Source organism: Moschus berezovskii, chromosome 3, assembly GCF_049115385.1.
Source record: "Moschus berezovskii isolate FMDL1 chromosome 3, NW_MosBer_1.0, whole genome shotgun sequence".
Classification (NCBI taxonomy): domain Eukaryota; kingdom Metazoa; phylum Chordata; class Mammalia; order Artiodactyla; family Moschidae; genus Moschus; species Moschus berezovskii.
Genome location: NC_142462.1, coordinates 114,742,597 through 114,769,803, shown reverse-complemented (window position 1 = coordinate 114,769,803; position 27,207 = coordinate 114,742,597). Strand labels below are relative to the sequence as shown.

General features: G+C 42.0%; 1 protein-coding gene across 1 annotated transcript in view; it reads right to left on the bottom strand.

Annotated features, from left to right (window-relative positions):
* Positions 1-27,207, bottom strand: part of AGK (acylglycerol kinase) — a 95,716-nt gene that overhangs the window by 44,149 nt on the left and 24,360 nt on the right. Inside the window, exons 3-6 of the mRNA XM_055421392.2 lie at positions 19,252-19,291; positions 14,065-14,144; positions 5,685-5,760; positions 614-706 (exon numbers count right to left, since the gene is read on the bottom strand). Coding sequence (XP_055277367.2) covers positions 614-706; positions 5,685-5,760; positions 14,065-14,144; positions 19,252-19,291 — 289 coding nt within the window. The remainder of the gene's footprint in view (positions 1-613; positions 707-5,684; positions 5,761-14,064; positions 14,145-19,251; positions 19,292-27,207) is intronic.

Genomic DNA, 27,207 nt, shown 5'->3' with positions numbered 1-27,207 from the left:
TCCCGTACATAATGAAGGTTCCAGTCTATTGCCCTGGAAGAGAAGAGCATGCCCAGGGCAATACACTTACTGTCCCAGGCAAGCAACATGGAAAAGGGATTGCAGAACAAAGGCAGGACACACATTGGAACATGGAAACCTCTGCCTCTAAAGGCACCGTTAGGAGATAACGTTACCTAGGATGGAAATGATGTGAGAATGGACAGATGCCTTCTTTTAAAAATGGAATCATTATTTAAGTTTTACAAGAAACCTCCCCATAACTGAAAATACGACTCCACAACAAACAGGGCTACTGCGGAAGAGTCGTCAAAATGTAAAAAGTATTTCACACCCAGCACCATTTTGTACCCTGTTTTATTCCACTTTATCTACCTTCAATGTGATAGAACAAAAACCTTTCTATGTGCTGGGTTCAGAATTTATACAAAGCAATGAAATAAAAGTCCATAAGGAAAAATGTAACGCTATGCTTGCTTCACAGAGAAACAATCCTAGAAAGAATGGATTACCAAGAAATCATTTCCTTAAATGATAATCACTTTATGCCCCCGCTCTAAGATCTCACTTCTATTTTCCTCATTTTCAAAATGGCTTCAGAAAGCGGCCATACCTCTTGCAACGTCCCGTCGCCTCCAGCGACAATGATCACATCCGTGTTTTCCATCAGTTCCAGGAGTTTCTTGGCTTGGCCCTCATAATCTGTCTGCAATACAAAGGAAGACTTTGGTAAATTTATCACACTAGAGCCACAAGCCCAAAGGTCTAAAGATGTAGAAGCTTCTTTACAGTTTTACACTGAATCTTTTCTTAAATTCATAATTGATGCATATGAAAAACTAAACAGCTGCTAAAGCAACTAGATATGGTTTTTTATAATTTTATATGTTTAGAGCTAGAAGGGACCTCAGAAACCATCTATTCAGCTCCTTGCTTTAAAAATAAAACTCAGACTTAAACTGATGTATCTCAGTTACAGTTAGCCAGTCAGGGGACTCATTTCCAGTCCAGTGCAGATTCTATTACTTCATTTATCCAATGACTTTCATCTGAAACCAAGAGGTCAAATGTATATGCAAATAAGGAGAAAGAGATGTAATGAAAACAGCACAGATTTGAGAGCCCAAGAGACCCAGATTAAACCCCAACTCTATTTTTTAGCTGAGTGGCTTTAAACCCACAAGATCTTAATTTCCTTATCAATGAGATCATGTGTACTGGAAGAAAGGGTAAGAGATTTCTCGTAATACCGTTGGAAGGCAGTATGAAACACAAACAGTAAGGTACCTGTTCTTAACTGGTACTGTGCTAAATAACAGCTTCCCCAGAGGCTCAGCTGGTAAAGAACCCGCCTGCCAATGCAACAGACGCAGATTCAATCTCTGGGTCAGGAAGATCTCCTAAAGAAGGAATGGCAATCTGCTCCAGTATTCCTGCCTGGAAAATTCCATGGACAGAGGAGCCTGGTGGGCTACAGTCCATGGGGTTGCAAAGAGTTGGACACGACAGAGCTACTAAAACCAAATACTGGATTTTAACAAATTTAAAGGTAATGCAATTAATAATAAGGAAACGCTATCTCCCGTGGACATTTTACCAGACAAACAAACAGGCAAAAAATTAAGAGACTGAGGTTTCAGATGGGCTAAAGCACCCAGCCACAGCCAACAAGGAAAAAAAATGAAGTCCCTACACTAACATCATCTCATCTCATGATGAATGGTTCTACTTCTATCCTGAAAAATCAAATGACTGGCTTTGCAGTTATATATTAGAAATACATCTTTGTTCACACTTAACAGCTTATTAGAAAGGATTTAGATGAACAAATGAAGAGGTACACGGGGCTAACTGTGTGGGGAGGGGTGTCCCATGCCCTCTCTGGCACACCACTTCTCAGATCTCTACAGGCTCACCAGCCCTGAAGCTCTCTGAACCCTGTCCCTTAGAGTTTTTGTGTTTGGTTGATTAAATTGTTGCCCTCTAGTGGTTGAGCTCAATCAATCCAAATATTCCATTAAAAAAAAAGAATATATGTTGATCCTAATTTAAAAGGAGGCTTTGTAAACATCCCAAAACAGGTGACCACTGGTAATCTACAAGGGTTCTCCAAGAACAAGGCGTCTCAGACTATTCTCATCTTTGACAGATTACTAGATAAGAAGATACGGGAATCCAAACAGACATTCTATCTGGTCCTCAGCAAGGCACCTGGCAAAATGTTTGATAATATCCTTAGGAACAAGGTAGAGATAAGTGGGAACAATACACGAGAATACAACTGGGTGAACTGATTACCAAGTGAATGTCTATGCTCAAAGTAACATGCCCCCAGGGGAGGAACAGCAAATTGTAGGTAGATTGCTGATGACATTTCTTTCGGGCTCTCCATTCAGCCTTTTCCTGCATAAGTGTGATCAACAGGGAGAGGAAAGGTCATTCACTGAATATGCAAGTGATACAAACCTGACAATCTTGCCCTTCCTGGCTTCTCCAACCCCATCCTCTCTGCCTGTCTCTCCTTGCTCATGCTCCTCCAACTACACCGGCCTTCTTACTCTTCCTCAAACACCCACAAATACTCTGCAGAGCCGCTGAACGTGCAGTATGCTGGCCCTGGACCCTCTCCCTCGCCCACCTGCATGACTCATTTCCTCCAGGTCTCTTTCAAAGGGCATCTTGTAAGACCAGCCTTCCTTGGCTTCCTGAACTAAACTAACACCCCCATTATTTTTCTTATCCCTCTTGATTTTTCCTCTTGGCACTCACCACCATCTGACAAATTGTAAGTTTATTTATATATGTTTATCATGTGCATCCCTTCTTTTCACACTTTAGAATTTCTCTGAGGACAGACAGGGAAAATGTTTTGTTCAGACTATATCCTCAATACCTAGAACAGAGCTTACTTTATAGGAGGTGCTGTTGTTGTTTAGTTGCTAAGTAGTGTCTGACTCTTTGTGACCCCGTGGACTGTAGCCCACCAGGTTCTTCTGTCCATGGGATTTCCCAGGCAAGAATACTGGAATGGGTTGCATTCTCTTTTCCAGGGGATCTTCCCGACCCAGGGATCAAACCCACATCTGATGAATTGGCACGTGGCTTCTTTACCACTGAGCCACCTGGGGTACTCAAATATTTGCAAGAAAAAAATAAAAAATAGGAATGAGTACATGAATGAAAACCAAAATTTCAAAAGACACTGACATAGTTAACAGACCATAATTTAAAAGATTACAATAATAGGGATGATATATTTGAGGCTCTAACCTTAAGAGGAAAATTCTAAATGCACCGAAGAAAAAGGAGAAAGAGTGGCCTAAGGATGCAGAAAACTCAAATTTTATACCTTTCATAAAAATGAACTCAAAATGGATCACAGATCTAAACACAAATTAAAAACTATAAAATCTCTAGAAAATAACACAATAGAGGATCTAGATGATCCTGGGTTTGGTCATGAGTCTTTAAATAAATCACCAAACGCAAACCTAAAAGAAAAAATTGGTAAGTTGGACTTTCTTAAAAAGATAAGTAAAAATTACACCAGGCAAACACTAACCAAAGTAAGCTAGTATGGTTACTAATAACACTAAATAAAATAGACCACAGTAAAAGGCAGCATTAATGCTAAAGGGTTATGCATTATGACGGGTTCAAAATGCAAGAAAAATGAAATAACTTTGAACTGTGACTGTATCTACTGACATAGTCTTAAAAATATAAAAGAGCAAAAGTGGATAAAACTACATTGAGAAGTAGACAAATCTATCCAGTGGGATATTTCTAACACCTCTTTCTGAATAATCTATAATTAAAACAGAAGAAAACAGTAAGGACATTATAAGTTTTGAGCTACACAATTAACAGACTTGACTTACTGGGCATATATAGAACATGGTACCCAATAACTGATACCTGTTCTTTTCAGGCATACATAAAACATTTATGAAAACAAACCACATGCTAGGCCATAAAGCAAATTTCAATAAATTTTAAAATACTGGGATTATATACACTACATTCTTTGACTATAGCACAATTAAATCAGAAATCGTTAACAAAAAGATGCGGAAAAGTTTTAGATCTGAAAATTTTAAAATATGCCTAAATAATTCACAGGTCAAACAAAAATCATGATGAAAATTATAAAATATTTAGAAATCAATGATAATGAAAATATATCAAAAATTCTAGGATGTAGCTAGGAAGCAGCAAACGCTAGGAAAGAAGGGTGAAAATTAATTAAATAAATATTCAAGTTAAAATGTCAGAACAGCAGAAGCAGAAAAAAAAAAAATCCAAAGAAAGCAGAATGAAGGAAACAAAGACAGACAAAATTAATGCAACAAACGTAAATAAAGGGATCAACAGGCCAAAAAATGGTTCCTGGCAAGGATTAAATTGACACAGCTCCCACATGACTGGGAGGCAAAAAAAAGATGGTATGGATAAACAGTAAAACAGTATTAAGCATGCCAATGATTTACTTCAGACGGTACAGAAATTTAAAAGAAGATTTTATGAACAACTCGATGCCTATTAATTTGAAAACTTAAATGAAACACACAAATTCCTTTAAAAATTTTAACCTTACTAATATTAACAGAACATCTTGATGTACTTCTACAGGCACCAAAGAAATTTAATACACACATACAAAAAAAATTTCCCTTCAAAGAAAGCTCTAAGCACGCCCAGGTGGTTCAACTTTTGAGTTCAACTATTCCAGGGATAAATAGTGTCAGTCTTAAGTGACCACTCAGCCCTCACAGACAGAGTCTGCAGTATACACTTGAAGTCGCTCAGTGGTGCCTGACTCTTTGTGACCCCACGGACTGTAGCCTACCAGGCTCCACTGTCCATGGGATTCTCCAGGCAAGAATACCAGAGTGGGTTGCCATTTCCTTCTACAGGTTCTAAAATAAACATCAGTGTTCTTCCCCTCTCTCCCATCCCTGGAGGCAGACAACTGGAAGACCATGTCTCAGACAAGGTGGGGTTCAGCACTGCATGGTCAATTGGACTAAATGACCATTCAACCTCTAAGATTTAATGCAAGTGTCTAGTATTAAAAATGAGTAAACCACAGACTTAAAAACAGGTAACACAATGATTTTTTACCAAATATACACACCTCTATACACACCATACCCAAAGCACTTAAAGTCAGCAAAGTGGAGCCTTGAGGCGTCTTCTGAAGTACACAATTCCCTCTTGTTTATTTTTGACCCCTTTCTTCATATCCAAATCTTGAAAATTCTGAAGCTTTACCACTTAAAATTCATCACCAGAGATAATTCCTTACCAGAAAGAAAATGTTTACCTGTCTGCCAAGAAATTAATTACTCAAACTTGAAGTTTGATTTTTTTTTAAAAGAGTCAGAAGAATTCTTACAGCTATAACAACTTTTCATCTTCTAAGAGACAAGAGTTCCAAGTCCTATCTTTCAGAGGAAAGGAACCAAGTTCATGGCTCCATTTAATCCTATTCTGAAAATGAAAAGCTGAGAGTGGTTGGGGAAAACAACATAATTGTATTAATTATCAGAAGAACACAACGTTGATTTCTCTGTTCTTACCTCCTTACGTGATAAACAATTTCTGCTAAGAAGTCAAAAGAACAGGATATGTTATAAGGAGGGGTGGCTTGGATAAAATCAACACTCTAAAGCAATTCTCACCTTAACGATAGTAACATCCATGCCAGATAAGTGTAAAATCGGGGCAGCATTTTTTTCAAACAGAGTCCTGGCTTTGCTGTAAACAAAGGAAAAAATACAAATATTTTAACGGGAGTGCTCAGGAGGGAAAATAAAAAGCCTAACTATCTTCTCTAGAATAGGACAAGGAACAGCCTAGAGAAGACAGGTTTCCTCCATTTGTTCAACATAGGAAGACCAACGGTAAGTAATGAATGGGTTTCTCTGGGTAGAAATATGGACTCTCTCACTGCAGGGCCTCCAGGAGCTTGCCCCTATCCATACGGGATGCTTATGGTTCACATTCTAGCTCCTCCAGAGGAAAAGTGTACACTAGATGTGGCTCCAGTCTAGCAACAGCGTCTGATTCATTCAACAAGCATTACCGACCTTCTACCATGTGCCAGACACATGTAGGAGCTGGACAAACAACAGGACAAGGCAGACAAACACACGTGTAATTCAGATATAATGTAAGAAGCCCTCGAGGGGCTTCAGAATGTATGTAACATTTTTCATGTGGCCCGAGAGAACAGATTGAACCAAAGTGAATATTGCTTAATTCTGACTCAATGAACACAACCTTTGAAGGAAAGAGACATCATTTTTAACAATTTCAAATACTAGGGGTATCTCCACTTCTTGAGTTTTAAGCCTGTAGTGAAATCCCTGGAGAAAGAACAAAATTCTTTTCCATGGAGGCAGAATTTCTGCTGGGAAAGGGAGAAGTTCTAAATTACCTAATCTTACTATGGGATGATTGACAGTTTGTCTAAAACTCCAAGGGGCCTTCCTGGTGGCTCAGCTGGTAAAGAATCCACCTGCAGAGCGGGAGACCTGGGTTCGATCCCTGGGTGGGGAAGATCCCCTGGAGAAGGGACAGGCTCCCACTCCAGTGTTCTGGCTGGAGAAGCCCCTGGACTGTATGGTCCATGGGGTCGCAGAGAGCCGGACACGACGAAGCAACCCTCACTTTCACTGTCTAAAGCTCCCAGTTACGTGCTTCTCAGGGAAGCCCCAGCACACGGTCCACACCTCTTGCAGGGACTTTCACCTTCTATGACGAATAGTGGCTCCCAAGACAGGCTTCAGGACTAGACTGGGAGCCTTGCAGAAACACACACCAAACCTTATTCGTCCTTGAGTCCTGTGGCCTTTAGCATTACGACTGGTATACTTGGAAGGTTATTTAGTAACCACCTGGTACATTAACGCACTTATGAATGAATGAATAATCCATTCCAAATGCAGACAGTATATCGCGAGGAAAAGGAAATGAGACAATTGTGGTATCTGATAACAACGGAGATGAAGCGCTCTTGGGAGACGTCATGTGTGTGTTTTAAAAGCACCATACACGTCATTCTAGTAGTGACCCTTGTCCGATTCAGCTCAAGATTCAAAAACAAGAGCCTAGAAATCAAGGGATAAGAAGCTGCAGAAAGTTCCCAATCACAGAGCCTCCAGGATGAATAAATGTTAAACATACCAACCAGCTGACTTGTCTTTTACCCAAATATTTTCAATTATCGTATCGCAAAACAGAAACAAAAACTAGCACTTTCAAAACAATCAACACCAAACATCTAACTTTTACATTCACACTTACCCAGTCCTCTATCAAAAAGATTATTTTTCTTATCAGTGAGGCATGCTTTGAATGTCTTAAGAATATTTTATACTAGAAAGAGATGCAAAAGTAGTGAATGAGGAACATGTAAAGTTATGCACAGACCAAATTCAACATTCTTTAAAAAGAAGTTAACTACCATATGGAATACAAAACATAAAACATTTCTGCTTATGAATGAAAACAGAAATTGAGAAGCTTGAGCAAATTTTCACAAGAGTCAAAAGAATAGCTTGAACCAACGGCCCAACTAGGCAGGTAATAAGCAAACCAAACAAACCTATCCTCCCACTTCTACAGCTCTGAATGCTTATTAGAATGAATGGGAAAGGCGAAATGGAAACTCCTCCTTCCCAGATCACCATTTCTGGGGCTTATGCCAACAATAAAAGGCTAGGCTGGTGATACTGTAAACACTCCTCCTTGCAGGACTGCTTTCATTAACAGGCTGATAAGAAAAGGGTCAGGTGGAAGTGGATCAGATCTATCTCTGGGAGGCAGAACTCTGGAGAAGTCTCAAGTGGCTGTATTAATCATTTATAGTTAATGAGGAGCCTGTGGGCTCCTCTGAGTTAGCTTAAGAAATAAGATTTGCAAAAGTACAATGAGGTATCACCTCACACACAGTCAAACGGCATCATCAAAAAAATCTACAAACAAATTCTGGAGAGTGTGTGGAGAGAAGGGAACCCTCTTACACTGTTGGGAATGTAAATTGGTTCAGCCACCATGGAGAACAGTATGGAGGTTCCTTAAAAAATTGAAAACAGAGCTACCATATGATACAGCAATCCCACACCTGGGCATGACATATATTCGAAAAAGATGAAAACTCTAATTTAAAAGGATACATATATGCACCCCAATGTTCAAAGAAGCACAATTTATAATAGCTAAAACATGGAAGCAACCAAAGTGTCCATCGACAGATGACTGGATAAAGATGTGGTGTGTATACACACGCATATGCATGCACGCACACACACACACACACAGTGGAATATTCAGTTCACTTCAGTTCAGTCGCTCAGTCGTGTCCAACTCTTTGCAACCCCATGAATCACAGCACGCCAGGCCTCTCTGTCCATCAGCAGTGGAATATTAGTCAGCCATAAAAAAGAATGAAATATTGTCATTTGCAACAACATGCATGGACCTGGAGATCATCACGCTAAGTGAAATAAGTCAGAAAGAATGAGACAAATGTTATATAATATTACTTACATGTGGCATCTAAAAAAACAATTACTTTAAAAACAGAAATAAACTCACAAACAAAGAAAACAAACTTATGGCTACCAAAGTGGGGAGGGATAAATTAGGAGTATGGGATTAACAGATACACACTATTATATATAAATTAGAAAAACAAAGAAGATTTACCACTTTATTGTTTCTTTTTTTTTTTTGCCAAGCAGCATGTGGGATCTTAGTTCCCTGACCAGGGATTGTGGCCGAGCCTCCTGCATTGGAAGTATGGCATCTTAATTACTGGACAGCCAGGGAAGTCCCAACAAAGATGTACTGTATAGCGCAAGGAACTATATTCAATGTATTATAATCATCAATAATGGAAAAGGATCTGAAAAAATATTTACGTATATGTAACTGAACTGGAAAAGGTCAGTCTTCATTCCAATCCCAAAGAAAGGGAATGCCAAAGAATGCTCAAACTACCACACAATTGCCCTCATCTCACATGCTAGTAAAGTCATGCTCAAAATTCTCCAAGCCAGGCTTCAGCAATATGTGAACCGTGAACTTCCAGATGTTCAAGCAGGTTTTAGAAAAGGCAGAGGCACCAGAGATCAAATTGCCAACATCCGCTGGATCATGGAGAAAGCAAGAGAGTTCCAGAAAAACATCTATTTCTGCTTCATTGACGATGCCAAAGCCTTTGACTGTGTGGAATACAATAAACTGTGGAACATTCTGAAAGAGATGGGAATACCAGACCAACCTGACCTGCCTCTTGAGAAACCTGTATGCACGTCAGGAAGCAACAGTTAGAACTGAATATGGAACAACAGACTGGTTCCAAATAGGAAAAGGAGTCCGTCAAGGTTGTATATCGTCACCCTGCTTATTTAACTTATATGCAGAGTACATCATGAGGAACGCTGGGCTGGAAGAAGCACAAGCTGGAATCAAGATTGCCAGGAGAAATATCAATAACCTCAGATATGCAGATGACACTACCCTTATGGCAGAAAGTGAAGAGGAACTCAAAGGCCTCTTGATGAAAGTGAAAGAGGAGAGTGAAAAGGTTGGCTTAAAGCTCAACATTCAGAAAACGGAGATCATGGCATCTGGTCCCATCATTTCATGGGAAACAGATGGGGAAACAGTGGAAACAGTGTCAGACTTTATTTTTGGGGGCTTCAAAATCACTGGGGATGCTGATTGCAGCCATGAAATTAAAAGATGCTTACTCCTTGGAAGGAAAGTTATGACCAGCCTAGATAGCATATTAAAAAGCAGAGACATTACTTTGCCAACAAAGGTCCGTCTAGTCAAGGCTATGGTTTTTCCCGTGGTCATGTATGGATGTGAGAGTTGGACTGTGAAGAAAGCTGATCGCCGAAGAATTGATGCTTTTGAACTGTGGTGCTGGAGAAGACTCTTGAGAGTCCCTTGTACTGCAGGGAGATCCAACCAGTCCATTCTAAAGGAGATCAATCCTGGGTGTTCATTGGAAGGACTGATGCTAAAGCTAAAACTGCAATACTTTGGTCACCTCATGACTCACTGGAAGAGTCTGATGCTCGGAGGGATTGAGGGCGGGAGGAGACGGGGACGGCAGAGAATGAGATGGCTGGATGGCATCACCGACTCGATGGACATGAGTTTGAGTGAACTCCGGGAGTTGGTGATGGACAGGGAGGTCTGCCGTGCAAAGAGTCGGACACGACTGAGCGACTGAACTGAACTGAATCATTCTGCTGTACACCTGAACCTAACATAATACTGTAAATCAACTGTAATTTAAAAAAAAGAAAAATATCTGAACATTTGGGCCTTTATTCACATATTTATGTGATGCCACAGGTACAGAAAATCTCTAAGATGAAAGTGAAGACATTTTTTTTCTTCCAGTGTTCCATATAAAAGATTGAAAAACAAATGTTACCAGTAAGAAATGTATTATTTATTATATAATTAAGGTTGAGATAGCACCAGAGTCAAATAAAAACTTTCTATACTACAGCAATTTCCAGGTTCATGCACACACAAAAAATAATTACTCCTTAATGTATTATGTATTAATGCTAAACACTACTCTAATGTAGTTTTAAACCAGAACTACACAATGAAGTAGCTACATGATAAATTATAAATTATGTGTCAGGGCAAAGCCAAGATGACAAAAATAGTACAATTAAGTAGCGAAAGCAATCTCAGAGTGACTGCTTCCTAGAAGCATGCAGGGATTCACCTTGTCAAAGTGGACCATGACGTCAGAAAAATTTTCCTTACCCTCATGTACAGACAAAGGTATCGTACTTCTCAACAAGAACTTCACCTTTAAAACTGCAAATACATTTCCATGTAAAAGTGTAAACAGAACCTAAAACTGCTTTTAAAAAAGTGTCTTTGTTGTTTAAAAATGCAAATATCTCTTAGATGTAAAAATTAAAAATGACTGATTATAGCTTAAACAGTTGCCATATAGATCATCAGAATTGGGGTAGGTCTCTAGAGAGATAGGACCTGGAACAGTTACATTAATTTGGACAGAAGGAGAGGTCCAAGGGTGGAAAGCCAAGTAAAGAACCTTTTGAACTCAGCCTACAGGTCAGTAAGGGATTCCCTGATGGCTCAGTGGTTAAAGAACCCGTCTGCCAATGTAGAAGATACAGGGGACTCGAGTTCAATCCCTGGGTCGGGAAGATCCCTGTAGAAGGAAAGGCAACCCAGTCCAGTATCCACACCTGAAAAATCCCATGGACAGAGGATCCTGGTGGGCTTCAGTCCATGGGGTTGCAAAGAGTTGGACATGACAGAGTGACTAACACTACAGGTCTGTAACAACAAGAACAGCAGCTTATATTTCTTTAATCGAATGCTAACTATGAAATGGAAGAATGCAAAAGGCTTTAGAGGTGTTATCTCATTTAATCCTGAAGGATTACATGGTAATTTTTATAAGGTATGTGCCACTATTTTACCATTTTACAGATGAGTATAAATTGAGGAGTTAAGAAACTAAAAAGCAAAACCTGCAGCATCACAGAGCAGAATAGAGGATACAGACCTGATCCTCCAGACTCTTAAACTCACATCCAGTTCCGTGCTGGCTTCTCCCAAAAGCCACCAGTGACTATTTAGCTATCTTGGGTATTTTGATTGTGTTCTGTTAGAACCTTTGTTGGTATTGTTTAGTGCTGGTTTTAAACAAGAATGAGGGAAGCCTCTGGTGGTTCAGTGGGTAAGAATCCACCCTGCAATGCCAGGGAAAGTGAAAGTGAAAGTCGCTCAGTTGTGTCCAACTCTTTGTGACCCCATGGACAACACAGCCCATGGAATTCTCCAGCCCAGAATACTGAAGTAATGCTGGGGACGCAGGTTCAATCCCTGGTTGGGGAACTAAGATCCCACATGCCACAACTAAGACCCTATGAAGCCAAGCAGATAAATATATATAAATAAATATTAAACAAGAATGATCATAAGGGCTTATGATAAGTATGTTTAGGGGGGTAGGAAGTGGCTCCAACAAAGGTGGGCAAATATGATTCAATTAGGGTAGAGCAACGGAGTTGATTTAGGCAGTCTGTAGTAAGTATCTCAAATTGCTGAATTCAAAAGACATAAGGCAGGGCTAGTCCTCATATCTGTGAAGCCACACTCACTACCTCCCTAGAAAAGACAAGAGAAACGTATTTCAGAACTCTTGCTTTTCTTTCCAGACAACGTCAAACTTACCACTTGAGAGCCGCTCCCAACCATGCTTTTTCTTGTTGTTCTTGTTATCTTAACGCCATTCAACTTTGACCTTACCGAATCCAATCTAATACATATTGATTAATTTTCTGATCCTCAATCAGGGCAAAAAGAATTATTCTGGTCCTCAGAAAGAATAAAAGGTATCACCCTCCCCCCCTCCTCCACCAATTCTTACTATTATAAAGAAAATAATTTTAGGACTTCCCTGGTGGTAGCGTGGATGGGAATCCGCCTGCCGACGCAGGGGATACGGGTTCGATCCCTGGTCCGGGAAGATTCCACACGCCGCTGAGCAGCGAAGCCCATGCACCACAGCTACTGAGCCTAAGTGTCGCGACTACTGAAGCCCATACACCCTTGAGCCTGTGCTCTGCTACAGGAGAAGCCAGTACAATGATAAGCCCAAGCCCTGCAACAACGAGCCGGCCCTGCTCACTGCGACTAGAGAAAGCCTCCGTGCACAGCAGCAGAGATGCAGCGCAGCCATAAATAAATAAAAACAATCATCATTTTAAATGTTAAACGATTTCTTCTAAAAACTATCGAAAGTCCTTTCCAACTGAATGACAGTTGTTCCCAACTAATAGTATAAAAGAAAATGCTTTTTATTTTGCTTATGGTACTTTTAAAAAATTAAGACTGTAGCCTGTCAGGCTCCTATGTCCATGGCATTTTCCAGGCAAGAGTACTGGAATGGGTTGCCATTTCCTTCTCTAGAGGATCTTCCCAACCCGGGGATCGAGCCCAGGTCTCCCACACTGTAGGCAGACGCTTTTCCCTCTGAGCCACCAGGGAAGCCCAAGTTCACAGTAAAAAAGAGTGGACAATACAGAGTTCTCACATAATCCCCTCCCTGATCCCCCCCGCCAAAACACACACAGTCTCCCTCCCTTTCAATGTCCTGCACCAGTATCGTACATTTGTTACTATAAATGAACACATGACTATCACCCAAGGTCCCAACTAGTCCTCACATGTTAATTCTCACAATTTCCTCACATGACCCCTCCAGGACTGGCAGAACAGTGACATAAGCAAGGGACCTAAGTCAGCATTCCTATCTCTAACCACATTCCCCCACCTCCATGCGTCATTTCCTTAGTTGGGAAGACTGGGTGTCCTCCCGACTGACTTCCCGACAAGACCTAACTCTACATTCACTGCTTTGAGGAAGAACGTTTCTGACCTCACAAGGCCACGATATTCTTGGCCATCTCTGAACATCTCATATCACCGCTGCTGCTGCTGCTGCTGCTAAGTCACTTCAGTCGTGTCCAACTCTGTGTGACCCCATAGACGGAAGCCCACCAGGCTCCCCCGTCCCTGGGATTCTCCAGGCAAGAACACTGGAGTGGGTTGCCATTTCCTTCTCCAATGTGTGAAAGTAAAAAGTGAAAGTGAAGTCTCTCAGTCGTGTCCGACCCTTAGCAACCCCATGGACTACAGCCTACCAGGCTCCTCCATCCATGGGATTTTCTAGGCAATAGTACTGGAGTGGCTTGCCATTGCCTTCTCCGCAGCAGAAGCTATTCCCAAGGGGGCTAGGACCAAGCAGGTAAGACTGATCTGAGTGTGCTAATTCTGCAATAATTATTAAAATTCAATTAGACAAGTTGGCTCGGCATCAGTTAGCTTTACAGTTGTATCCCCTTAAACCGTGATTTCTACAGTACAATTGAATCTTATGGCCACAAGAGCAATGAACCTAATGCTTCCAGTTGCCTGACACTGTGACTCTTTGCCCCCAGAAAAACTGAACTTGTAACAAATCACAGACTGAACTACCCTTTGCAAGCTGCAGGGTTGAGAAACACAGTTGCCTTCTTCACTTGCGCGTTTGGAGGAATAAGTTGATTGCCAAACACCTAAAAAGGAACAAAGAAAAGTTTTCAATAAGTGTCCTTTTATTGAGTTAGTGAACACATACATTCTTTCATTCCAAAAGAATTTACTTCTGGCATCTACCCCGAGGAAGCCAATGTTCTTCCAAGATTTCATATTGACAGCCCCACCATAAACAACAATAAAACTTCATGAATCTAAAAAGAATGACACCAACGAATTTACTTATAAAACAGAAACAGATTCACAGACTCAGAGAAGAAACTTAAGGTTGCCAACGGGGAGGAATAGGGGAAGGGATAGTTAGGGAATTTGGGATCAACATGTACTCGTTGTTATAATTAAAATGGATAACCAACAAAGACCTACTGTAACAGCACAGGGAACTCTGCTCAATGTTATGTGCCAGCCTGAATGGGAGACAGGTTTGCGGGAGATTCAGTTCAGTCACTCAGTCGTGTACGACTCTTTGTGACCCCAAGGACTGCAGCACGCCAGGCTTCCCTATCCATCACCAACTGCCGGAGCTTGCTCAAACTCACGTCCATTGAGTTGGTGAAGCCATCAAACCATCTCATCCTCTGTCATCCCCTTCTCCTCCTGCCTTCAATCTTTCCCAGAATCAGGGTCTTCTCCAATGAGTCAGCTCTTCACATCAGGTGGCCAAAATATTGGGAGTTTCAGCATCAGTCCTTCCAATGAATATTCAGGACTGATTTCCTTTAGGATGGACTGGTTGGATCTCCTTGCAGTCCAAGGGACTCTCAAGAGTCTTCTTCAACACCACTTTTGAATTGACGTTCAAAAGCACTGATTCTTCAGCACTCAGCTTTCTTTATAGTACAACTCTCACAACCATAGCTTTGACTGGACAGACCTTTGTTGGCAAAGTAATGTCTCTGCTTTTTAATATGCTGTCTAGGTTGGTCATAGTTTTTCTTCCAAGGAGTAAGCATCTTTCAATTTCATGGCTGCACTCACCATCTGCAGTGATTGTGGAGCCCAAAAAAAAAAAAAAAGTCTGTCACTGTTTCCATTTTTTCCCCATCTATTTGCCATGAAGTGATGGGACCAGATGCCATGATCTTAGTTTTCTGAATGTTGAGTTTTAAGCCAACTTTTTCACTCTCCTCTTTCACTTTCATCAAGGCTCTTTAAATCTTCTTCACTTTCTGCCATAAGTGTGGAGTCATCTGTGTATGTGACGTTACTGATATTTCTCCCAGCATTCCTGACTCCAGCCTGTGCTTCATCTAGCCCGGTATTTCACATGAGGTATTCTGCATATAAGTTAAATAAGCAGGGTGACGATATATACTCTTGACGTACTCTCTTCCTGATTTGGAACCAGTCTGTTGTTCTATGTCCAGTTCCAACTGCTGCTTCTTGACCTGCATAAAGATTTCTCAGGAGGCCAGGTCAGTGGGCTGGTATTCCCATCTCTTTAAAGAATTTTCCACATTTTGGGGGAGAACAGATATATGTATATATATATAGGGCTGAGTCCCTCTGTTGTTTACCTTAAACTATCACATTTTTAATCAGCTATACTCCAATACAAAATAAAAAGTTAAAAAAAAATGGACCATTATCTAATAAAGTGAAAGTGAAGTCACTCAGTTGTGTCTGACTCATGGCGACCCCATGGACTGCAGCCTACCAGGCTCCTGCGTCCATGGGATTTTCCAGGCAACAGTACTGGAGTGGGTTGCCATTTCCTTCTCCAGGGGATCTTCCCGACCCAGGAATCGAACCCGGGCCTCCCGCACTGTAGTAAGCTAAATTATATTATAATAAAACACCCACTTCATTCACTTACTACAGGTAAGTAACTTTTCTTTTCTCTATAAGATATGGCTTGGTTTATTACAACCAACAAGGGCGTAGTCTGTCACAAGGCAAGTTTGTCTTTAGTTTTCAGGATATAATCATTTTTCCTTTTAAGTGAAATGAAAGTCACTCAGTCGTGTCCAACTCTTTGTGACCCCATGGACTGTTCAGTCCATGGAATTCTCCAGGTGAGAATACTTGAGTGGGTAGCCTTTCCCTTCTCCAGGGGTTCTTCCCAACCATCTAAAGTTTATTAATGAAAAATCTTTGTGTTACCAATTAACCTTCATATCTTTACACACAGAAAAAAATAAACCTCATACTCTAGCTGCCTCCTTTCTTTGCAACTCTGAATGATGATCACTCAGTAGCATCAACTGGTACAGGAAAAGGAACATAATGTTTACTATGGCAGAAAGTGAAGAACTAAAAAGCCTCTTGATAAAAGTGAAAGAGGAGAGTGAAAAAGTTGGCCTGAAGCTCAACATTCAGAAAACAAAGATCATGGCATCTGGTCCCATCACTTCATGGGAAATAGATGAAGAAAACAGTGGAAACAGTGTCAGACTTTATTTTTTGGGCTCCGAAATCACTGCAGATGCTGATTGCAGCCGTGAAATTAAAAGACACTTACTCCTTGGAAGTAAAGTTATGGTCAACCTAGATAGCATATTAAAAAGCAGACATTACTTTGCCAACCAAGGTCCATCTAGTCAAGGCTATGGTTTTTCCCATGGTCATGTATGGATGTGAGAGTTGGACTGTGAAGAAAGCTGATCGCCGAAGAATTGATGCTTTTGAAATGTGGTGTTGGAGAAGACTCTTGAGAGTCCCTTGGACTGCAAGGAGATCCAACCAGTCCATTCTAAAGGAGATCAGTCCTGGGTGTTCATTGGAAGGACTGATGCTAAAGCTGAAACTCCAATACTTTGGCCACCTCATGCGATGAGTTGACTCATTGGAAAAGACTCTGATGCTGGGAAAGGTTGGGGGTGGGAGGAGAAGGGGACGACAGAGAATGAGATGGCTGGATGGCATCACTGACTCAAAGGACATGAGTTTGAGTGAACTCCGGGAGTTGGTGATGGACAGGGAGGCCTGGTGTTCTGTGATTCATGGGGTCGCAAAGAGTCGGACACGACTGAGCAACTGAACTGAAGTGCCTAATATTTGCCACTTTTACACATATTGTTCTCAGTTCTCAGAAACCAAGTAGGAATTAAATACTCCTATGTCTATAGATGAGAAAGCCAAGATTCAGAAAAATTAAGTCTAAGTGTTAATAAATTACAAGTTCAGAATTTATATCCATCTAACTTCAAAACCCAAACTTCCACTCTATCAGTTCTAAAGAGAAGATAATGGATGATACAGAGTTGAGACTCACAGAGGATAAGATGTAAGGGGTTACGATGGGAACTAATCAGAGCTGCCACTGCTCCATCAGGATGGGAGAAGATAGTCAACAAAAAGAAGGAGAATAGGGAAATCCAAAAGAGAGCAAAATTTCGAGTCTTAACTGGTGGGAAGCAGGTCTGGGCCAAGAAGGTAGAATTCAAGTACAGAATTACAAAGCAAAGAAGAAAAATGAAAGTTATACCAAGTATCTTATTAAGTAACCGATTCTGACTCTACCACCTCCCTGACAGCCCACTGGAGATCCTTTCTCATTACTGTCTATTACTTGCTCTAAAAACAAAAATAAACCTCTATTGCTGAATACTTCAGAAGGATATACTGTTTCTTTGTAAAAAGTTTCTAGTACATCATAATTTCTACTGTTTTCAATCTGAGTTAGATCTTAATATAATGTTGTAATTTGTTCTTCTTCTATCCATACTATTTCTGGAATTTGGCCAGGAATGACTAAATTAACCGGCCAGATTCCAGATCCATAGTTCTAGATTATTCCTCTTGGTCCTGGGTTTTTAGCCTGTAGAAGCCTTAGCTACCTGTGACTCAGGACTCGGGTTTATAGTAGATTAAGGAGTTTACATGAGACTATAACGAGGTGAGTTTATGTGAGCTTTAAAAAAAAAATCTTATTTTATTCAAGAATTTAGACTGAAAGGGGACAGACACAGTCAAAGTAACTAGAATGAGCAGACAGTAAGGATGAATTCACTTCCTTTTTTCAGATGAGAGAAGCTAAATGGGCGTTGGGAAGTGGAGAATTACAACAGTGGGAAGAGGGAAACATGCGAGGGAAGAAACAACAGAAGGAACAGGGCCATGAAAAAGTAAGAGAAGAAGGAATTCAGAGCAGAGGTGAAGGTATTAATACTTCGCACAAGAAAGGGAGTGCCCATATCCACTTTTTGTTCAAGAGCAAAAGGCTTTCCCTTGCATGATTTTCTAGTTGTTAATGGAAAATTAGCTTGGGGTGAAGATCACCTCAAATTTAATACTAAAGTTTATTTGAATTCATTTCCAAAACAACTCAGAGCCATGAGATGAAACAACAAAGCAATGAAATTCTTAAAACATGGATTTAGAACAGTTAGGGAATCCCAACAGAGAGAAATTTGTCCATAGTGTCTATTGTCACTGTCATCCATGAAAACAGTTCAGAATGTTTTCTGCCCCCGACTTCTACTAAATGTATCATGCCTTTGTCATTTTTTAATTTCATGTTTCTTTTTTGGTATTTCTGACATCATAAGCTTAGGTGACATAACAAAAAAGCAACTTAACCATGCAAATTCATCTGCAAGTTATAATGTGCATATTTGGAGGGGAGGGAAGAAAATGTGATCTTAAATTTGAAAGGATGAACAATTCAACTCTAACTAGATAGATGAATATTTAAGTGCAATACCCTGAGACTGGGAATAACAATGCACAGGGTATGACTCAGCTGGGCTAAAGAGACAGGCTTTAAAAGTACGAATCAACAGTTTTAAGAAGATTTGACTTTGAGAGGTAACGACTGCTCTGAACTGATATCCTTGGGGCTTATTAGGCTTAGCCTGAATCGGGCTTTAGCCAGAGCTTCCAGGCCACCTGCAGACATGAACAAATCCCCAGAACGCCAACCAGTCCGGTTCTGTGTTCTTTGAACTAATCCAGAAGTAAACAAGTCTGAAGGGGTGGGCGTTGGAACTGCTTTTCGCCAGATGGTTAACTTCCTCGAGTTCTATTCAGAGTTGGCTGGCAGCCTGATTCATCCCCTGATAGTGGGGGAAAAAATAGCCAAGCTGCACTGATGCAAGGTGCTGGGCAAGTCCCCTGGAACAGCCCAAGATTTCTGCACGGCGGAGATAAGGCGGGTTTTAATTGTTTCATATTAAACGGCATTACCTGAGCTTCTTGACAGGCTGCTCTCCTCAGTAGGTTATCACTATCAATGTAAACAAAAGAGAAGGAACGTTAGCTTTAATAAGTAGGTTGAGATCCAAACAAATCATCATTTTTTAAAGTACATATAACTCTTTAAAATAGTCAAGTGAACGTTTCTTAAGACCTGTAACAAATCATGGGCACATCTGAAAGGTACTTTCTCCTAATGAAATCCATGTTCGGTGTTTCCACACAACAGCAGGCAGAATAATCCCCACTCCCTTTAAGATGCTCACATCCTAATTCCCAGAACCTGAAAAGGTTACCTTATGTGGCAACAGGGTTTCTACAGACATGATTTGAAGAAGGAATTCATAGGGCCTGGACTCCATCTTAGGCCTGTTCATGTTGATCATGCTCGGCCACCTCTCCAATGGACTCTGAACTCTGTGCTTAGTGCCTATGGAAACTACAATAGAAGGCTGAGACCCCCTCTGGACAGGGGAATCTTGAAGATCACATCCAGGTCACTCATCGCCTAAGAGAAAACATACTCTAATCACCCTTGCCTCCGGACAGATCATAAATTCTTTCTGTATCTATCGGAGTGTAACCACAGGCTTATTGATTATTAACTGTTTGAACACCTAACACATGAATGATGGGGTTATTGTGATTGTATTTACCCTTCCTTTGTTTATGTAAGTCTCAAGGAATTTGGGGTGGTGGGTTCGGACACGTACACATGGGGTATAAAAGATTTTCACAAATGCTGGTCAGGATCGTTGGCTAAGAGGAGACTCTGCCTTGGGCCCGCCGGTGTAATAAACTGCACTCCACTATCTGCACTGTCCTTCTGAGTGAGTTTGTTTCCCGGAACGCGTGGCTACTAAAGATTAAGTTAGGGTCTGGAGATGGGAGAGAATTCTGGATGACACAGGTGGGCCCAGTGGAGTCGCAAGGGTCCTCAAAAGCAGAGAAACGTCAGCAGCAACTATGAGCAGGAAAGGATGGTCAGAAAGATGCAACCTCGCTGGCTTTGGAGATGGAAGGTGGCTTTAAGTCAAGGAGTGTGGGTACCCAGGAAAGAGAGGGCTTCTCCCCGGAGCCTCCAGGAGGAACGCTGTCCGTGCTGACACGTTGATGTTAAGCCCAGGGAGCCCTGTGTTGGATCTCTACTCCACAAACAACAGTGCCTGTGCTCAGTCGTGTCTGACTCTTTTCGACCCCGTGGACTGTAGCCCACCAGGCTCCTCTGTCCATGGGATTCTCCAGGCAAGAATACTGGAGTGGGTTGCCATTCCCTTCTCCAGGGGATCTTCCCAACTCAGGGATCACACCCCCATCTCCTGCACCGGCAGGCAGATTCTCTACCACAGAGCGACCTGGGAAGCCACAAAACTGTAAGATAATAAATTTGTGTTGTGTTAAATCTCTAAGTTTGTGGAAATTTGTTAGGGCAGCAACAGAAAAATGAATGCACATACCCTGCGTTTTTCTTATTCAGTAGAAATTACTCAGGGCATTTGCCAGAAATAAATTTGATATATAGTTGCTTCTGCTAGTGTTTTCTCTAAATCTCTTATTTTTTATATCACAGTCAGATACACAATTATATCATAAATGGAAAATTCTGGCGTGAGGCAAAATTTTGGCGTGTAAAAACAAAATGTTCTATCAGAATATGTTCATCTATTCAGCATAAAGCTTTCTAAAATGTGTTTGGGCCACTTATACCTTAAGACCACTTTAAATGGCTGACTGCCTACCATGCTCCAGAATCTTCTCCTTGTAAGAGTCCATTCTAACACGGGTTGCTGGCATCATTCATATAGTAACTTCAACCTGGCTAACAACAGTTAAAAAAATGAATACCCAGAAAACATAAGCAGTAAACATTTAGAGGGAAGAATTAAAAGGAGAAAGGGTTATTTTACTTAAATTTCCTGTCTAGACCTTTCTCATAACATCAAAGACCTTGAATTTTGCATCTTTACAGTGCATTAAGTCCCCTACATACAAACACGTTCCATTTTGAGGGTTCATTCCTAAGTCCAGTTTGTCCATAAGTCAACCAAGCTACCCCAGGTACCCAACTAACACAATCGATTATACAGGACTGCACTGTAATAGGTTTATAATACTTTTCACACAAATAATACAGATTAATTAAACTTTTGCTTTTCACTATAGTTGCAGTCAAAGGCTATGGCATTTTATTCCATAGCCAGGCTGCAGGACAAACTCGATTTCACACAGCCATCAGCTTCCAGGAGAAAGCACTCCCTAAGAGGAAGTATCTCTGCTGCCCACCTGAAACCTAAGGGCAGTGACAACGTCCCATTACAATTACAATGACACCGGTACCTCAAACCCTGATAGTTCAGTTGGTAAAAAAGCCACCTGCAATGCAGGAGACCCCAGTTTGATCCCTGGGTTGGGAAGATCCCCTGGAGGAGGGAAAGGCTACCCACTCCAGTATTCTGGCCTGGAGAATTCCCTGGAATGTATAGCCCATGGGGTCGCAAACAGTCGGACCTGACTGAGCAACTTTCACTTTCAGTACCTGAAAAGTGCATACGGTTCTGCAACAAAGATTTTAGGGGGACCAATCCCTTGTGATGTCTACCCCACAAGGTGCCTTTACAGCCAGGCTCAGCCCCCTTGCTTGAGCGATACTGCTCCCTACTAGCCTGGGGCAAAGGGAGTCCTACAAGCTCATCTCCCTCCCCCACCTAAGAGTCACAAATGCCTTGCTCTTTCCAAGCCTCTCCATCAACTGCTCTCAGTCAATTATTCTAATGTCAACAGAACATGCACGCAAGATGAGGCGGATTCAGGGTACAATCTAGTAAAATATTTAAAAATAGTTACATGTCAATAACCCTTTGTAATAACCCTTCATATGCATGCCCTTCTGTGCAATGATGAGGCAAAATACAGAGCCCTCTGTATCCTATGGATCATAAAATAAAACTAGGTTCCTTGTAGTCACCTGAGCATTCTCAGTGGATTTAACCCTCAGTCTAGTTTCCAGACTGCCCAAGTTTCCGCTGCCAGTCTCACGGGACTGTCTTCCTCCTCCTCCTTCCCTTAACGTGTTTTTCCTAGTAGACAGAATGACCTGTGCCTCGTCTTATCCAACAGAGACATCCTGTGGATTACTCTGTATAAACACATGCTCCTATAAAAGCTGAGTGCCTATCTCTACATATCTGTCCGTTTCCCCCAGCCAGCTCCTCCTTCTACTATGGACAGGCCTCTGAAGGTACCAGGCCCCTCCAGGTCATTAGTAGACACCACCTTCCTTACTGCATTTCAGCCACGCTGATGCCTGTGGACCCAGCTGAAAAGGGAAGACCCCCAAAGAGATACAGGAATATGGGTAGCATCTTGGATCATTTTTTCTCAATTTTTTTTTTTTTTTGCTAGAAGTAAAATTCTGATGGTTAACTTGTGATGAAGTGTATTATTAAAGATCTCAGCTCTCTTGAGCTTACTAATAACTGCTTGATGTATCAGTGTGCTACTGAAAATCAAAAGGTATTTTGATAGTTAACATCCTGGATTACAACGAGCTAAATGGAATATGTGCGCTGCCGATGCCACCTGTGAGAAAGACAGAATATGTACCAATTTAGACACTACGAAAGAAATCCTCATTATAATCACACTTAGCTTCTTAAATATAAAAAAATGGTATCAACTATCTTGATCACATTCTCTGAACCAAGCTGTATCTAAAACTCAAACTTATCCTCAAAAGAAAAGATATTTCTCCTATTGACATATTCTGAAGGTCTTCAGCAAGTTCTGAAAACTATTTCAAAAAAGAAATTTCAAGTATGTTTTCCGTAATGGCAGCATTGCTGCAATAAAGAAGAAAATAACTTAAAATCCACACAGCAACTACTGTGCTCCAGATACTCTGGCTGTTGTTTTCATAAACCTTTAGTCTTTGTAACAACTTTGCAGGGCTTCCCTGAGGGGTTCAGTCAGTGAAGAATCCGCCTGCAACACAGGAGACCTGGGTTCGATCCCGGGGTTGGGAAGATCCCCTGGAGGAGGGCATGGCAACTCAAATCCAGTATTCTAACCTGGAGAATCCCCATAGACAGAGGAGTCTGACAGGCTGCATTCCATGGGGTTGCAAAGAGTCAGACATAACTGAGGGACCACGCACACAACCACCTTGCAATGCAAGCGGTATATTCCATCTTACAGACGAGGAAGTCCAGGCTCAGAGAAAGAAATTGACTTGCCCAAGATCACGTGCTGCTAAGTGGGAGAGTGGGTTTTCAAATGCCTTAATGCTGCTACTTCTTAATTCCAGACCATACTGAATGGGCAATACTTCTTTGGATGCATACTTCACAGCACATTTATTAAGCTATCACATCACTTCCTAATCCCAGCTAACATAACTCTTAGAATTTATAGTCATATAGTTTTTTTTAATGTATATAAATTCAAGTGCAATAAAGCTTCCAAAAGGAACTGTTGAAACAAACTGATTTAACACAAAGTGCCACGTATAGCACCCTGAACAAGACTTGGTCGTGACCTGAAGAAGCTTGGATCCAGGAGCAAAGAGCAGCACTTGGTAAACATCAGTGATATAGTAAAAGACATGTTTCTGGACAGATAACATGTCAGGCATGATATACCAGTGAATAGCAACATTGCCCATCCTCGTGAAGTCTGCAGTTTGAGGAGGGAAGACAATTTGCTAGGCGATCATCAAAAGATATGACTTATATATGCTCCATAAAAGGAGTGTCTAATAGAGGTATCTAACCTCGTCTTGCGAAGAGTTGACTCACTGGAAAAGACTCTGATGCTGGGAGGGATTGGGGGCAGGAGGAGAAGGGGACGACAGAGCATGAGATGGCTGGATGGCATCACTGACTTGATGGACATGAGTTTGAGTGAACTCCGGGAGTTGGTGATGGACAGGGAGGCCTGGCGTGCTGTGATTCATGGGGTTGCAAAGAGTCGGACATGACTGAGCGACTGAACTGAACTGAACCTCGTCTTAAGGGAATTAGAGAAGACTTTTACATGGATAGTGAAGTTGAGATCTAGGAGAGAAACAGAAAGTAGCCAGGCAAAAGCAGGGAGGAGAATGCAGGCAAAGGAAAGAGCGTGGGAAAAGCCTGCAAGTGCGAGGTCACAACTAAGGCCAGAGCTGGAAGAAGCTCAGGACAGGGAGGGCCAGGAGAGGTGACTCCAAGAGCCTTTCTAACCTATTTAAGGAACGTGGGCTTTACCCGAAGGGCCATAAGAAGCCATTACAGGGTTTTAAGAAGGAAACTGACACGACCAGGTTGACAGGGTAGAAGGATCATTCTGGCTGCAGTGTCAAGAGGGCAAGGGTCAAAGATAAGACTGAATCCAGGGAGACCAGCGAGGATTCTTCAGGAACGCAGGTCGGCGAGGATAAGGACTAGAACCAGGTAGGTGGTAGTGGGGATGGAGAGAACACAGATTCAGCAGAGGATGAGGAGTGAACTTAAGTGCTGGTTCGTGGGTAGGGAGGGGTCAAAGACCCCTTGACCTTCCAGTGGAAGATGTCGCATTCAGACATGGAAGGCAACACGAAGGACTAGTTGAGGAGGGAGGAAGCTACGCCTGGGCTGGACTGGTCGATCTGGGACAACAGTGAGAGACCAGGTGGGAGGATCCGGGGGACAGCTAGAAATATATGTCTGGAATTCCAGACAGAGCGCTTGACTAAAGATGAACATGGCTGGACTTCCCTGGGGCTCTGTTGCTGCTGCTAAGTCACTTCAGTTGTGCCCGACTCTGTGCGACCCCACAGACAGCAGCCCATCAGGCTCCCCTGTCCCTGGGATTCTCCAGGAAAGAACACTGGAGTGGGTTGCCGTTTCCTTCTCCAATGCATGCACGCATGCTACGTCGCTTCAGTCATGTCCAACTGTGTGCGACCCTATGGACAGCAGCCCACCAGGCTCCTCCATCCCAGGATTCTCTAGGCAAGAATACTGGAGTGGGTTGCCATTTCCTTCTCCACCCTGAGGGTCTAGTGGTTAAGAATCTGCCTGCCAATGCAGGGGACATGGGTTCGATCCCTGGTCTGGGAAGATTCCACATGCTGTGACAAGTAAGGCCATGCGCTGCAATTACGGAGCCTGTGCGCCCTAGAGTCTGTGCTGCACAAGAGGAGCCATCGTAACAAGAAGCCCTCGCACGGCAACTAGAGAGTAGCCCCTGCTCCCGCAGCTAGAGGGAAGATCGGGAACAGTGACAAAGACACCCCCGCCCCCGCCTCAAAAAAAGATACACACAGGAAGGATGAGAGGGGAGAAGTTCATCCCTATGAGAAGGTGAAAGCAGAAGCAGCAGAAAGAGAGCGCCTGCACATCAGAACCCTGGACAGAGAACAGCAAGTGACCCTGGGACGTGGACACCGCACCTCATCTCAAAGCCAAAGGAAAAACGTGGCGGACAGGGCGCATATCCCCATCATGCTCTCAATGTTGCCCCTACTCATGGCAAATGGCATGCTTTGCTGTTCCTAAAAGACACAAAGAACTTCACTTTTCCCCTCCAGGGACGTGATCATTTCCTCCCCTCGCCCTTTAAAAAAAAAAAAAAATCGAAGACCAAACAACACCACCCATGTCCTTACCCTACGACACACAAAGCAGCTTGTCTTATCTTTCTTCCTTGATGATAGCGGTCATGAAGTCATGGATAATTCACCATTTTCTTTCCCACAGCACAGACCACAGACTCCTATACACAATCTAAGATACTCAATAAATAACTGTTTAATAAATAAGTGGCAAATGTTTGAACAGCAGACACTGACTCATTGTGCTCAGGCAGGCTTTGTTCTGGAGAAGACACTGAAGGTTATTCTCTGTAGGAGAATCTGGTGTTCTTGAAGGGGACACTGTTTCAGGGTCATGATCACCAAATGGCAAGAGGAAGGCTCACTGTGGGGCGGGACAGGAGAGAGGGGGAAACTCCAGTCATAAGAGTGAAAAAAGTGAAGTGAAAGTCGCTCAGTCATGTCCAACTCTCTTCAATCCCGTGGACTATACAGTCATATATAGTCAATACAGACATACTGCACTCAACATGCCAGTAAATTTGGAAAACTCAGCAGTGGCCACAGGACTGGAAAAGGTCAGTTTTCATTCCAATCCCAAAGAAAAGCATTGCCAAAAAATGCTCAAACTACCACACAATTGCACTCATTTCACAAGCTAGAAAAGTGATGCTCAAAATTGTCCAAGTCAGGCTTCAACAGTACGTGAACCATGAACTTCCAGATGTTCAAGCTGGATTTATAAAAGGCAGAGGAACCAGAGATCAAATCACCAACATCTGTTGGATCATTGAAAAAGCAAGAGAGTTCCAGAAAAACACCTACTTCTGCTTTATTGACTATGCCAAAGCCTTTGACTGTGTGGATCACAACAACTGTGGAAAAAACTCTTGAAGAGATGGGAATCCCAGACCACCTGACCTGCCCCCTGAGAAATCTGTATGCAGGTCAGGAAGCAACAGTTGGAACCAAACATGGAACGACAGACTGGTTTCAAAATGGGAAAGGAGTACGTCAAGGCTGTATATTGTCACCCTGCTTATTTAACTTATATGAAGAGTACATCATGAGAAACGCTGGGCTAGAGGAAGCACAAGCTGGAAACAAGATTGCCAGGAGAAATATCAATAACCTCAAATATGCAGATGACACCACTCTTACAGCAGAAAGCGAAGAACCAAAGACTCTTTTGATGAAAGTGAAAGAGGAGAGTGAAAAAGTTGGCTTAAAACCCAGCATCCAGAAAACTAAGGTCATGGCATCTGGTCCCATCACTTCACGGCAAATAGATTGGAAAACAATGCAAACAGTGATAGACTATTTTGGGGGCTTCAAAATCACTGCAGATGGTGATGCAGCCATGAAATTAAAAGACACTTGCTTCTTGGAAGAAAAGTTAT